The 14,596-nt window shown below is 38.6% G+C and overlaps 1 protein-coding gene across 1 annotated transcript in view; it reads left to right on the forward strand.

Annotated features, from left to right (window-relative positions):
• The window catches only part of LOC118576607 (ATP-binding cassette sub-family A member 3-like), a 97,317-nt gene that overhangs the window by 49,703 nt on the left and 33,018 nt on the right, over window positions 1-14,596 (forward strand). Inside the window, exons 12-18 of the mRNA XM_036176812.1 lie at window positions 1,056-1,210; window positions 1,381-1,536; window positions 2,128-2,338; window positions 4,790-4,940; window positions 7,836-7,934; window positions 8,815-8,977; window positions 10,864-11,161. Of these exons, the coding sequence (XP_036032705.1) occupies window positions 1,056-1,210; window positions 1,381-1,536; window positions 2,128-2,338; window positions 4,790-4,940; window positions 7,836-7,934; window positions 8,815-8,977; window positions 10,864-11,161 (1,233 nt within the window). The remainder of the gene's footprint in view (window positions 1-1,055; window positions 1,211-1,380; window positions 1,537-2,127; window positions 2,339-4,789; window positions 4,941-7,835; window positions 7,935-8,814; window positions 8,978-10,863; window positions 11,162-14,596) is intronic.

Genomic DNA, 14,596 nt, shown 5'->3' on the forward strand with positions numbered 1-14,596 from the left:
TATAGGTGGGACAGGCAGAGAAGAGAATTCTGGGAAGTGAATGCAGGGGAGGAAAGATACTGCCAGCCTCCTCCATCACAAGCAAGATGTAAGGTACTGGTAAGCCATGAGCCACGTGACAACTTATAGACTAACAGAAATGGATTAATTTAAGATATAAGAACTAGATAACAAGAAGCCTGCCATGGCCATACAGTTTGTAAGCAATATAAGTTTCTGTGTGTTTACTTGGTTGGGTCTGAGCATCTATGGGCCTGGTGGGTGAGAGAGATTTGTTCTGACTGTGGGCCAAGCAGGAAAACTCTAGCTACAGTTCCCAGCATCTATAACACAACTCATGTGCCTAAGGCTCAGGGAACATCAACGAAGAGGGTGTGGAAAGATTGTAAGAGCCAGAGGGACAGGAAGTCCACTCTGAGATGGTGTCTCCTAGAAATGTCAAGGAAAATACACCCATGAAATCTCAATGACATGGCTGCCTAAAGAAGACCCAAACAAGGAGGACACCAGTAGATATCTTAACACGGAAGGGGAAGTCTCACAGGGCCCCAGCCATACACAAAGAACTACAGGAAACTAAGGGATGTCAAGAAAGGGAGAAAGTCTTCCTCGGGGAAGAACCTCCTAATTGGCTATACAATACCTGAAATCATATATGTACAAGAAACATTGCATTGACTGAGAAGGTTGTGTTTATATATTTTGGAATACATATATACCTACTTATCAACAATTAAAAAAGAGGTCACAAAATGATAGTAGAGGGAGTCAAATGGGAGAGGTTGGTGGGGGAAAGGGAAGGTGGGAAATGCTGTAATTACATTTTAATTCCAAAGCCAAACCATTTTCAAAAGGGATATAAAATTAAACAAAAAAGGAAAAGTCATTTCTCTCTCCATCATCATCAGATTATGACCATTGATGCCATGTATCTCTGTAGGAGACATTGTTGCTTTTGCATAATTCATAGACTCTGCAGGCTATGCTCTAGTGGGCAGCCTGCTGTCATGCACTCCTGCTGAAGCTAAGCCCTGCATATCTTTGCTTAATTCTAGGTTTATATCTTCCTACCAGAGGAAAGGTCTATATTAGTGGATATGACATCTCATCTGACATGGTTCAAGTTAGGAAAAGCATGGGCTTGTGTCCCCAGGATAACCTGTTGTTCCCCATGCTGACAGTGTCAGAACACCTTCATTTCTACTATGTGGTGAGCACTGGCTTTCTGCACTCTTCAAATCCTCCAGGCAGTGTGAAAAAGGACCTGACGCTTTACCTAGAAGGGCCAGTATATACCAACAGCTCTGTTAAAGCCCTAATGTAAGAATTTTCTAAGCAGAAGGTTAAAAACACTGCATAAACCTTGGCTCCTCTTTTTAGATAAAAGGAATACCTCCAAGTAAACGATACAGAGAAATTCACAAGATGCTCACTTCTTTTGGCCTGCTACAGAAAAGGGATACAATGTCAAAGGATCTGAGTGGAGGGATGAAGCGCAAACTCTCAATCATTATAGCTCTTATAGGGGACACTAAGGTAAATAACAGTTAAAATAGGCTCGTATGGGGCTGGCAAGATGATTCCATGGTAAAGTAGCTACAGGGCACATGGAGAACTGCCAACAGATCCCCAACACCCAGGTAAAAGTGCCAGACATGGTTGTGGGGGTCTATAATCTTAAACCAAAGATGGTATGGAGACAGGCAGGTCCCCAGAGCTTGCTGTTCAAACAGTACAGCTCATTGATGAATTCTGGGTTCACTGTAAGACCTTGTCTCAAAAGATAAGATATAGAGTGCTTGAGGAAGACCTTGGATATCAATCTCTGACATCCACACATGTATACAAACATAGTAAGAAATAAAATAAAATAAAATAAAATGGGTCTCTGCTCCTCCAGATTCAAACACAAAAGCCGGCATAAATCCAACTCCCCCAGTTGTAAGGAGAGCAGCTTCCCATTATTAATGTAGCTGATGTAATGTGGTCATAGGTGTGATAGTTAATGATTTAGGGTGATCTGGAGTCCATATCTTTGCTTAAATATGTCCCCCAAGTACAGTAGATTATCTCACATAAAGCAAGCATGAAATAAATAGAGCCATAATTACTTATTCTTGTCTCTAGGTGGTGATACTTGATGAGCCAACATCTGGCATGGATCCAATCTCAAGGAGGACCACCTGGGACCTCCTTCAGCAATATAAAGAGAACCGTACCATCCTGTTGACCACACATCACATGGATGAAGCTGATGTGCTGGGTGACCGCATTGCCATCCTGGTCATGGGGTCCCTGAAGTGCTGTGGCTCTTCGCTTTTCCTGAAGAAATTATATGGTCTCTCTATTTGATTCTTTGGACATAGGTGCTGTAATAATATTCTTTTAGCTAGGTGTGGTGGTACGTGCTTATAACTGTAGTGCTTGGTAGGCTGAGGAGGTAGGAATGATGGGTTGGAAGCTCTACGTAGGAATACCTTGTCTCATAAAACATTATTTCAACATCATTTTCATTCTTTTTTGTCTTCTCTACACAACAAAGTAAAAGAAAAAGTGCTGGATCATCAATAGAATGCTTGCCTGGTATGCATAAGCCCTATATTTAACCCTTAGTGCTGCAAAAACAAAGACTAATACATAAAAAGTGAGTTCATACAAACCATTTGTTATTGACTTTAGAATAATCAGTCCCAAATCAGTAAGAAATACAAACTTAGGGGATGACTTCATTACAGTACTTGAATTCATTCAACTCAAATTTACTGTTTCTCCCATGGGTAAGTTGTTAGATCTCACTCTTCATACACATTATTTAATATTATCTGCAGAACTCTCCCTTCTTGTGGATAAGAAAGCCAGGGCTCGTATTTCAGTAATGAGAAATCCAGAAAGTAATTGGAAGAGATTTGGGCCTGGATGCATCTGACACCAAAGCCAGTGCTTTTCTGTACTTAATGGTGCTTCATCACCTTTCAGAAGGATAGAGCACCTCTTCTTTTCCCTCCTCCAAAGAGAAATGTGGGCTTTAATAGTAAATTTTCTGAATGTCGGAAGTAGGGTAAATAATACTGTTGAATGCCTTTGCACTTACAATCAGTAAATAGAAACCATTTTCATAGTAGGCCAACTGGGCACATACAATCAGTGCCTGAATATATTGACTGTTGATAGGGTTTTCAGTTTAAAAAGAAGCTGAAAGGGGCAATGAGGGCTAGGAACATGCTTAGTAAGGGAAGTGTCATGTCAGTATCAGGACTGAGTTTGGGTCCCATGTAATGTTTAAATGCAGGGTGGGCATAGTGGCCTGCCTGTAATCCTAACTCCAGGGAGACTGAGACTGGGAACCCCCAGAGCAAGCTAGCTAGCTAGAACAGCCAAGTCTTCAAGCTCTGGGGTCAAGTAAGAGACCCTGCCTCAATGTAGAAGGAGGACAGCACTCAAGGATGACACCCAATGTTAATCTCTGTCTCCCATCCACACACATGAACACACACACACAGACACAGACACACACACACACACACACACACACACACATGCTTGCACACAAGAGTTCACATACATTCATGCACACACCATACACATACAAAAAAAGAGCAATGGAAAAGTAGGTTTTTAAGACAGTGAATAAATACATAATACATAATAAAAGCCAGCCTGAATCAGAAAGGATTTTTTATTAATGAAAAATTAAGTTTGATAACCATGTTGGCAATGGAAGGGGGTTGCAAACAATAATGGTAGCTTCCATTTGATGTCCGCCAGCGCATTACAGAATTCAGAATCCCTAGCAGAGGATGCAGCAGCAGTCCAGCTTAGGGAGCTAAATTAGTATATATCGAGGCATCAAATAATGCTTGTCTTTGCTCTCTTAGCTACTGGTTACCATTTTAGCAGGAAAGGAGAATACTAACAGGGAACATCTTTTGTAGTTCTCCAATTGTGATTTGTAACTTAGCTTGCTATTGATTCATTCTGGTCTCTGGTGGCACTATTTGGTAGCTACTGTAGTACATTCCTTGAGAGTTGGGGATTGTAGCTCTGGGGAAGATCACTTGCCTCACATGCTCATGACCATATATCACACACACACACACACACACACACACACACACACACACACACACACACACACACACAAAGGAACACACCTCTTTAGAGGAGTAAGCAAGTGATTTGTACCACAGGATACACACTACACTTTATTCTCTGTGTGTAACCAGAATATCAGAGCAAACCACTCCTGCCATTTGCAGAAGTCAATAATCAGAGACATGACTCAAATCTTTTAAACCTTGCTTTATTCAGAAAATGATCATTTGAGAAGAAGGTGGATTAAATAGCCCAAAAAGCTGTCTAACACCTTGTCTCTAGATGGAAGATTTTACCGAGAGGGTAGCCTGGGGCACAAAGGCAGTCAGTCCTGAGCTGTCCATGCTTGCTTCTCTCTTTACCAACACTCCCCCTCCTCACTCTGGATATATGGATTTGTCACTTCTTGAAATGCCCAGTCAAGTTTGTTTCTCTGGTTTCTACCTTGTACTCCACCAGCGGCATCAGAGCTTAGGAACTGGGGATCACTCAGAAAAAGCTAAGCATTAACAGTACTGCATGCTAAATTCTTAACAACATGCACAACTGTTCGATGCTATTGTGTGTGTATCTTCATATCATAGAACAAGAAATGCCTTATCATTTGTGGCTAACAGACCTGAATCATGGAGATTAAGCATGCTTTAGCAGAGACTATTCAATGCCTTCATTTGACCTTCTAAATGGAAATTTTTAGGTGTGGGATATCACCTAGTCATGGTGAAGACTCCTGAATGTGATGTTGGAAAAATCTCCAAGCTGATTAGGGATTACATACCAACTGCTGAGATGAAGACAGATGTTGCAGCTGAATTGTCATTTGTCCTGCCAAAGGAGTACACACACAGGTATGGATCTAGAAATGCTGCATGGTGGCCCTTGGGTCCCCAGAAACCACCATGACCTTTCCAGGCTTCCTCAGGCTTGGAAAATATATCCTTGCCACTTGCCTTTTGAGACATACTGTTAAGAGCATTGGCTTTCTAATACTTCACTAATTGTACAGAAGGATACCACAAAAGGTAGCATCCATAAGATCCTCATGTCCAAGCATTGAGAGCTGGGATTAATTAATAAGACAGGGCACTATATTGATATATTTTTTTTTCTTGATGAGTAGAGACAAGTGAATTTATTTTGTTCTAGAAAAAGGATTTTTAATGTTTTCTCTTTATATATATATATATATATATATATATATATATATATATATATATATATATAAAATGTATATATAATGTATAAGGTACATTGTGATGCTTTGGTAAATGCTTATGTTACAGAATGACCAAACAATTAATAAATACATTACTTCATATACTTCTTTTTTTTTTCAGAAAAAAAAAAACACTTAAAAGCATATATCAGATTTATAGTCACCATTCTGTGCTAAGGATCAGTGAAGCTTACTGCTCCTATCTAACTGGGAGTTTATACGTTTTGATCAACAGCCACATCCTCACCCCCACCCCTACAAAGGCTCTGATACCTCCTTTGTGCTTTCTACTTCTGTGAGTTTATACATGAAACCATGCATTATTTGCCTTTCTGTGACTGTGGTTTGTTTTTTTTTCATTGAAGATAATGCCTTCTAGATATATGTGGGTTGACACAGATAATGACTCTTTTTCCTTATCTTTAAGGGCCATATGGTGCTGTACTGTGCACCTACATAATGTAATGTCATTTTTTTTAACCATTTTGCTTCTGTACCTCAGATACTGTGAGTTTTGAACAAAGGAATTTAGGGGTGCTGATCTCAGTTTATTTTGCTATATAACCAGAAGTAGGTGACTGGAATATATAACATTTTAGTTTTCTGGAAACTTCCATAGGAGTGCTGCTGTGCTAGTTAGAGCCCATCAAGGATAAATGAGTAAGAGTCACCTTCAGTCCAGATGAACTTTTGTCTAACAAGGGCTGATATTTGATGTGTTTTTAATTTTTATTTCCTTGTTTTTGCTATGTTAAAAATTTGTAAATCATCCTTTGAGAAATGTCTATTTAGGAGTTTCCTCATTTTGACTGGATTATTTGTTTCCATGATATTGCAATCCTTCTACTTCGAATATTAACCCTACAAAATCTATAGTTTGTAAATATTTACCCCACAATATGAGCTGTCTCTTTATTCTAGCATTAATTTAGAAAGTTTTTAGCTTGATGCAATCCTTTTTTTTCTTTATAAATAGTTATCTCGTTGGTTATGCTTTTTGAATTTTATCTAAGAAGAAATATTTGTTGAGATCAATGTCATGGAGATTCTACTCTATTTTCTTTGGGTTGTTTGACAGTTTTTAGGTTTCAGGTTTCATTTCATCCACTTGGGGATGATTTTGGTTTTTTGACACCAGGTCTTACTGTGTAGCCCTGACTGGCATTGTAGGCTGATTACTTTTCCATACAATATAAAGGAAGGTCAGTTTAATTCTTCCACACGTGAGTAGCCACTTCCCTGGCACCGTTCATTGAATAAACTTTGTCCATTGTTTGTGGCGCACTTTTAAGCACTGCCTGTCACCTGTGTGGGTTAGCTCCTGTGCCCCTTTTCTGTCACATTGCTTAGTGTCTATTTTGGTGACTGCAGTTTTGTCCTTTTCAGTATTTGGAATCTTTATGTTTCTCTGAGAAGTTTTGAATAGTTTTTGCTATTTCTGTGAAAAAGCCAGAAAATGATAATAATAAAAATAATGCTTGTAATTTTTGTGTTTTTTTCTGATTTTTTTCCATTTTTGAGTTTGCTGTTTAATATATATATATCTCCTTTCTTAGCATTATATTTTATTTTGAAATCACTTATTTTATTATGTAAAAACTGGAATAATGTTGATAATAAACACACATACACACAGAGAGAACATAACAGAGGCTTTTCATTACATGAATGAATGAATTTAATAAAATGATTTAAAAATTAGTCATATCTCTGCACAGAAAGAGCCAGTTCTAACTGCTGGATTTAGTACAGCCCGGAAGCCACACTATGCATTCGTTAACATGTGCATGCACACACTTGTCACTGTCTTGGAAAACACATTACGAGAGTGTGTAAAACTTGTGTCGCCCCTGATCTTGAGGGAAAGGAGTTTGTATCCAACTTTGATTCAAGATATAAGAAACTTTTGTCAGAGGTTTCCATAATGTATTTTGTGTCCTGTGACCATGGCAGTCCTTAGAGAGAGCACAGCAGAGAATGGAAGATTTCCCAGAGTAAGTGGATTTTAAAGAATGAGGTTCTAAGACATTTCAGAAAAACTAGTCTTGCACCACCACCCACATGTGCTGAGATCGCCCAAGACTCCCCCAGTGTAGGGATGGGCAGTTTCCACCCAGTCTCTAACTTCTGAGATTATTGTTTTTCATTTTCTGTTCTGGGTGTCTTATACTTCTTATTAGTTTTATGAGTATTTATCCTGTTTGTGTTAGTGTTTCACAGCAGCCATCGCATGTAATAAGTAAATTAAATCTTAACTAGCAGGAGAAGCAGAAAGTCAATATATACAGAAAGCTAATGGTAGTTTTATTGGGAAACTGGAAGCAGTTTGCTGTGGCAACTTGTTGGTATATCTTCCTTCTGGTCCCCCACATTCATGATTTGCCAGGGACATGGAAGCCACTAACACCAGGAGCATTTCAGTGACACATTAACTGCACTCTTTACACAGCTGAGGGAAATTAGCCCAGAATGTTCACACATCTCTATTTATGGAGACAGCACAAATACTGTCTCTGTTATCTTTTAGGTTTGCAGAACTTTTCAGAGTCCTAGAAGAAACACAAGAAGAGCTGGGCATCACTGGCTTTGGTGTCTCCATGACTACCATGGATGAGGTTTTCTTCAAGTGAGTACCTGTGTTCTGCCCCCTATCAGGTGACATCATATGCTCTATGTGATTCCCAGTGCCCTGTCTTTGGAATAGTCTGTTATCACAACTCTTCTTGTTAATCATGTCACATGGAGGCAGCTTCTAAAGCACCATTTTGCCCCAGAAGCCCTTAACATCTTCTTATACTTTGGTTCTGTTATTCTGTGTAGCATTTTCCCTTTATATTAACACACACACACACACACACACACACACACACACACACACACACACAGTTCTCTCAGAGAATTTATGAACCAAAGAGGAAAAATCAACCATATATTCATTTGCTTTGTAAAGTAATCCATATATTTATTTAGTCTAGAAAATTTAGAAAAACAAATGTATTAGACTTCCATAGAATTGGAAATATTATAGAAAATAAAACTGCAATTATCACTATAATTTTGTAAAATATAGAGCATTTAATAACCATTTTACTCTAAAAACAAGAAACTCATTTTCTTGGAACTTTGTTCATATTTAGTTTATTTTGTACCTCAGGACTGGGGCCAAGTGCTTTTCTGGCATACACAAAGCCTTGCATTCAATCTAGAGAACCAGAAATTTTTGGATGCTGGGATTCAATCCCCAGGCCTCAGCCATACTGGGCAATTGCTTGACCACTAAGATTCAATGTTTCCCAACACCCATCTCCAGAGCATGTATCCCATCATTAATGTTAGCATTGGTATGTAATATTCATTAAAAATATCTCTATGAAGGGCAGGAGTTAGTGAACTACTATTGTAGTTAAAAGATATCTCTTTATATGTATGTTAATATTTATAATATATTAACGTGTGTGTGTGTGTGTGTGTGTGTGTGTGTGTGTGTGTGTGTGTGTGTTTTGTAGGGTCAGTAATCTTGCAGACATGAAGTTGAATACTGAGATTGTCCAACCAGCTTCCACAGTGGACCAAAGCATAAGTGAAGCTAACCAGAATATGAATGTGCCCAGAAATTTTGATAGATCAAATTATCCAGGAGGACACTCTAATTCTTCCTTCAATACTGGGGTGAGCACCTTCACCAAGAATATCCTAGTATGTTTAGAAGTAATAAAAGATGACATTTCACTTTATTATTAATTCAAAAGAGGTTTGGAGTTCTTAGAGCAAGCTCACCCACATAGGGAAAATTTGTAAAGAAGTTTACTTAATTTTCTAACTCAGTTGTAAAATAGTGAAGGTAAAAAGCAGTTTTATTTTCATTGTTTTATTACATTTATTTGCTCATTGTGTGGGATGTGTGCACATGTGTACATGACATGTGAGGGTCAGAGAACAACTCTGTGGAGTTCTCTCCTTCTGCCATGTGGGTTCTGGAGACGGAATTCAGAGCAGCAGGTTTGCAGCAGGCACCTTTAGCAGCTAAGCCGTCCTGCCCGCCCAGATTTCCTTTCGCAGGTGGTCTTCCTCATAGGGGTCATTTTAGTTTTCAGAAGTGTTAGTGCATTCAGTTGAAGAGTGCTGATATGAACAATTACACTCACTACTCACACACACACACACACACACAAGACATTTCACTCTAGGTGTCGCTGAATCACAGAATCCCTGTGTTAGCATGGGGCTGTCGCCTCATTGTCTAACATTTTTGTCTTGTTGCTCTCCTGATTTGTCTTGCTTAAAAATTTTTGCATGTGTGTGCAGCAGAGATTCTTAGACCATGGATATATTTGGTTCAAGTTTCTTAGAAACACTTCCTATGTTTTCCCCATGGGACTTGGGAGCTTGTGAAGATAGGGTATTGTTTACAATGAGTGTCTAGAATTTCGAGTTAAAATGGTAATTCCCACTGTCATTTACTGCATGGTTGTCTTTGGTCAAGCTCAGCTAAACACAGATGAGGCTGTTTCAGGGAGTGGAATATAGTCAGGTGTACACTGTGTGGCATCCGATGTTGGATGCCACACTGTGCCACCTCCTCTCCCCGCTCTGTCTTTTGTCTTCAGGTGCAGACAGATAAACTGTGGGGCATTTCCATTGCTCTCCCGCTTTTCTTCAGTTTTGAGGGTAAGGTCAGAGCTTTTAGGTCAGTCCAGAAAAGCTGATCACTGGATTAAAACATTGTTTATTTTCTCATTCTAGAATACATGTAGGAAGTAATCTCCTGAAAGCAGACGTTGTCTTCTTCCTATCAGGACTGTGATGGGAAAGAAAGGTTCTCTCTCCACAGTTAACCTTATTTCCAGTCAAGGGTCGCATTAACCAGTGGGGTCTCTCTTATTCAGAACATATTTGTTGATTAGGGATATTTTCCCACTCTGAATTATGGGATGTCTACATATTGGGGAGAATATAATAACTGTATTTTTAAATGTCAATATGCGTAACATGTTTTCCTTTAACTCCCAGGCACCTTCTCTAAAAAAGTATGTCCTTAAAATAAAGGTTCCATTATTTAACTGAAAAACAAACCAATACTCAACTACAGATTGGCTCCAAAATTTGAAAAATAGACAAATATGTACATTCTCGAATTAACTATGGGAATTGTTTTGAACTTAGAGGTTAGGTGAAAATATACTTGGCAAGTTGCAAACTTAAACTAAGTTCTTCTGTTTCCTGGTACGCTGCAATCCTGCAGACCAGAGATTAAACACTGGCCACAGAAACTTGATATGAAATGTAATGTTGAAAGATGGTGTTTAATGTACGAGGATGGGCATGGTGTTCTGCAAAGAGGCACCCTGAACACACTGATGACAATGGTTCCCCTCTGGGAACTTTCCCAGGACTGAAGTTAGGTGCCAAGCTGTAATGCCTTCAGAACGCGGAGTGCCTGGTCTAGCAGCTGCACTCTTTCTTCTACAATGTGTCATCACACAACTGAAGTCATTGCGCTGATGACTTCCTTCAAGGTCCATGACCACGGTAATGCCGCCTTCTCTCTCTTGTAGTGGGCTCTTTACACCCAGCAGTTCCGAGCCATGTTCATCAAAAGGGCAATGTTCTCTTGGCGCAACTGGAAACTGCTGTTGTTGCAGTTGCTGGCACTTCTGGGTCTCATGTACCTTCTGATGAAAGGCATAAGCTTCTCAACGCCTAAAAAGCCTGCCAGGGTAATGGACTTGGAGCAGTATGGCGAGACCACTGTGCCTTTCTCAGTTTCTGGAGATCCTGTTTTGACCCAGAATCTCACCAAAAATCTTGAGATCATGTTAAAGGCTAAAAACCAAAAACTTCATAAAGTGCAAGGTAAGTGTCTTATAAACAGAAAAAGAGTGCCAGCAGATGAAGACCTTTTGTGCTAGTTTGAAAGGACAGTCTCAGCTGGAATGTTTAGCTATTTGTTCTTCTCCCTTCCTTTCCCTCCTCTTCTCTCACCTCCCCTTCCTCCTCTCCTCTCCCATCTCTCCCTGTCCCTTCTCTTATTGTGTAATCAGTTTCACAAAGCCAGCCAGTCACAGAGGAGAGCCACACTTCAAGGCCATTATTGTTACTGGTGATGGAGGTACTCTGAGATAGGAAGGGTCATCTACCATAAGGAGGAACAAAGATGAGATTTATAGGGAAATTAAGACACTTAGAAGCAGTCACATCTCAGGAAACTGGAAAGGGGGGTCGTCTTCAAAGAAGATTTTAAGCCTGTGCTCTTCTAACTATAGAGGTTATTTCTCAGCGTAGTTGAAGTCCACAAAACCCAAGAGGGCAACAACTATTTCTCATCAAAAGATCCAAGTTCTTGAATATGTAAATTAAACATTGACAGAATGAAGGAGAAAATAAATGACTCCACAATAATAGTAGGGCATTTTAAACTTTACTTTCAATGAACAGTGTACTTAACCAACACTGTAGCTTAAACGAGCATAACAGACCTACATAAAACTGTCCAGTCTACTACAATATAATTTATATTTTTGTCATTGCATAAGGATCATTATTAAAGATATTAAAGATATGAATTATATATAATGTGTTCCAAAGTAAGTCTTTTCTTCTTTTTTTTCTTTCTTTCTTTCTTTCTTTCTTTTTTTTTTTTTTTCCGAGACAAGGTTTCTCTGCAGCTTTGGAGGCTGTCCTGGAACTCGCTTTGTAGACCAGGCTGTCCTGGAACTCACAGAGATCCACCTGCCTCTGCCTCCTGAGTGCTGGGATTACAGGTGTGAGCCACCACCGCCTGGCCAAAGTAAGTCTTACTACAATTTAAAAATTGAAATCATATGAAATATCTCTTAAGATCTTAATGGAATAAAACTGGAAATCAGTAACAGCAAGAAAGTCACAACCTTTGTGCATATAGTAGAAATAACACACTCTTAAAGGCCCATTGGGCAAAGAATTTGTAAGAGAAATAAATGATTCAAATAAAAGTGAAATAATAATACATCAAAATGTATCATATGTGAAAAATGCTAAGAGAAGAATTATAATTGAGAAAAGCTGTCAGTAAACCTAACCTTATATTTTTAAGTAACTAGATGAGCAAAATAAGCCTCTGCTATCAAAGAAAAGAAAAATAAATAAAAGATACAACGGGGAAAAAGCCAACAAGTCAAATCAGCTTCTTAGAAAAGACCCAACTTGAAACATTTTAGATATGTTGAAAAGGAAAAAAGAAGGCTCAATAGCCCAAGGAGAAGTTAAAGAGAGGGCATTACTTCTCAGATTATAGATATAAAGACTATAAGGAAGGTCTATGGTAACCTATATAGCAAACAAAATAAATAACCCTAAATGAAATAAGCAAAATTTCAGTAATTCACATGCTACCAAGATTCAAACATAAAAAATATAAAGGCTCAGTAGATCTGTGACTGATGCGATTAAGCTGGTAATAAAAATATCTGCCCATTAAAAAGCAATCCAAGACCAGATATTCTTATCAGTCTCTACTAAAACTAAAAGCCAGCTGTTCCAACCCTCCTCAAAATATTCCAAAAAAAAAAAGAAAGAAAGAAAGAAAGAAAGAAAGAAAGAAAGAAAGAAAGAAAGAAAGAAAAGAAAAGAATAGTTCCAAATGAATCCTATAAGGCCAGAATTCCTTCAATACCCAAGCCAGGAAAAGATACTATAAGGAAATAAAACTATGGACTGACATCCCCGATGAGTCCTGGTGCAAACGTTTATAACAAAATAGTAGCAAACAATTCAGTGGATCATTTAACAGGATTAATACTCCATGATCAAGTAGGATGTCATTCTTGGAGTTAAGGGTAAATATCATCCATAATGCAAAAAGACTGGCAGACTTTCCTCAGATTAGAAACATGGCAGAGATAGCAAGTAGATTTTTCTACTTCTACTCATATAAAACTTTAAGTCCTTCCTAGACAATTTAGGCAAGAAATAGAAATAGAAAGACACCCAGCTGGAGGTTATAGAGGTAAAACTATTTCTGTTCAGATATGATCTTATATGCATGTGTATGTGCACAGATACACACACTTTGTTATAGCTGATAAATAAATATGCCAATACTGGGTTGTTTGTTTTCTTGATGTTTGGTTTTTGCTTTTAGTTCTTTGTATACTCTAGATATTGGTTATTTGCCAAGTGAATAGATGGCCAAGATTTTCTCCTGTTCTGTAGATAGTGTCTCTACTCAGTCAACATCCCCTTTGCAGTTCAAAAGGTTGCTAATTTTATAAGATCCAGCCTGTTAAGTATTGCCTCTGTTTTCCAAGCAACTGCAGTCCTATTCAGAACACCTATACCTGTATCTTGAAGTATTTTTCCTATTCTTTCCTCTTCAGAGTTTTAGACCTTATGTTACTATCTTTGATCCATTTGGAGTGAGTTTTTAATGCAGAGTGAAAATAAGTATTTAGTTTTCTTCTCTTATGTATAGATACTCTGTTTCTCTAACACCATTTATTAAAGAGGCTTTCTTATCTCTAATTAATGTTTGGATAATTTTTCTGAAAATCAGGTGACTGCAGCTACATTGTCTCATTTGTAGAACTTATACTACATGGATCTGCATGGTCATTTTTGTTCCAGTACCATGCCTTTATTTTTGTTACTAGAGTTCTGTAATGAACCTTGAAATCAGCTATGGTGACACTCCAGACTATTATTATTATTACTTTAGTTTTTGCTTAATATTTCTTTGGCTAGCTGAGGTCTTTTGCACTGCTAAATATTTTTTTTATATATTTCTGTGAAGAATGACATTGGAATTTTGGCAAGGACTTTAGTGAACCTCTAGATTGCTTTGGTAAGACAACCATTTTCACAATGTTGGTCGTTCCAACACATGAACAAGGGAGATTGTGATGGTTAGTATTGCTTTTTGTTTGAAAGGGATCTGGAATCACTTAGGAGATGAGCACCCAGGCCCACCTGAGAGAGATTATTTAGCCTCCACATAAGCACATGATGGGTTGTGTTAAGTTAATTGAAGTAGAAAGAGCCATACTAAAAGTATGTGGCACCCTTTCCTGGCCCTGGGCCTGGTCTGCATAAAAGGAGGTAGGCAGCCTAGTGCCTGCATTCCTCACGCTCCTGCGGACTGCAGATGTGATATCATCAGCGTTTCCATTTTGATTTCCCTTCTATGGTGGACTGCCCTTGAACTGTGAGCCAGAATAAACCCATTCCCCCTTAAGTTACTTCTCAGAGTATTTGTCCCAGCAGCGGGAAATAGCAAGGCAGGGGTGTTTCTAGCCAGTCATGTTTTCTGCAGTT

Source organism: Onychomys torridus, chromosome 1 (assembly GCF_903995425.1).
Source record: "Onychomys torridus chromosome 1, mOncTor1.1, whole genome shotgun sequence".
NCBI lineage: Eukaryota > Metazoa > Chordata > Mammalia > Rodentia > Cricetidae > Onychomys > Onychomys torridus.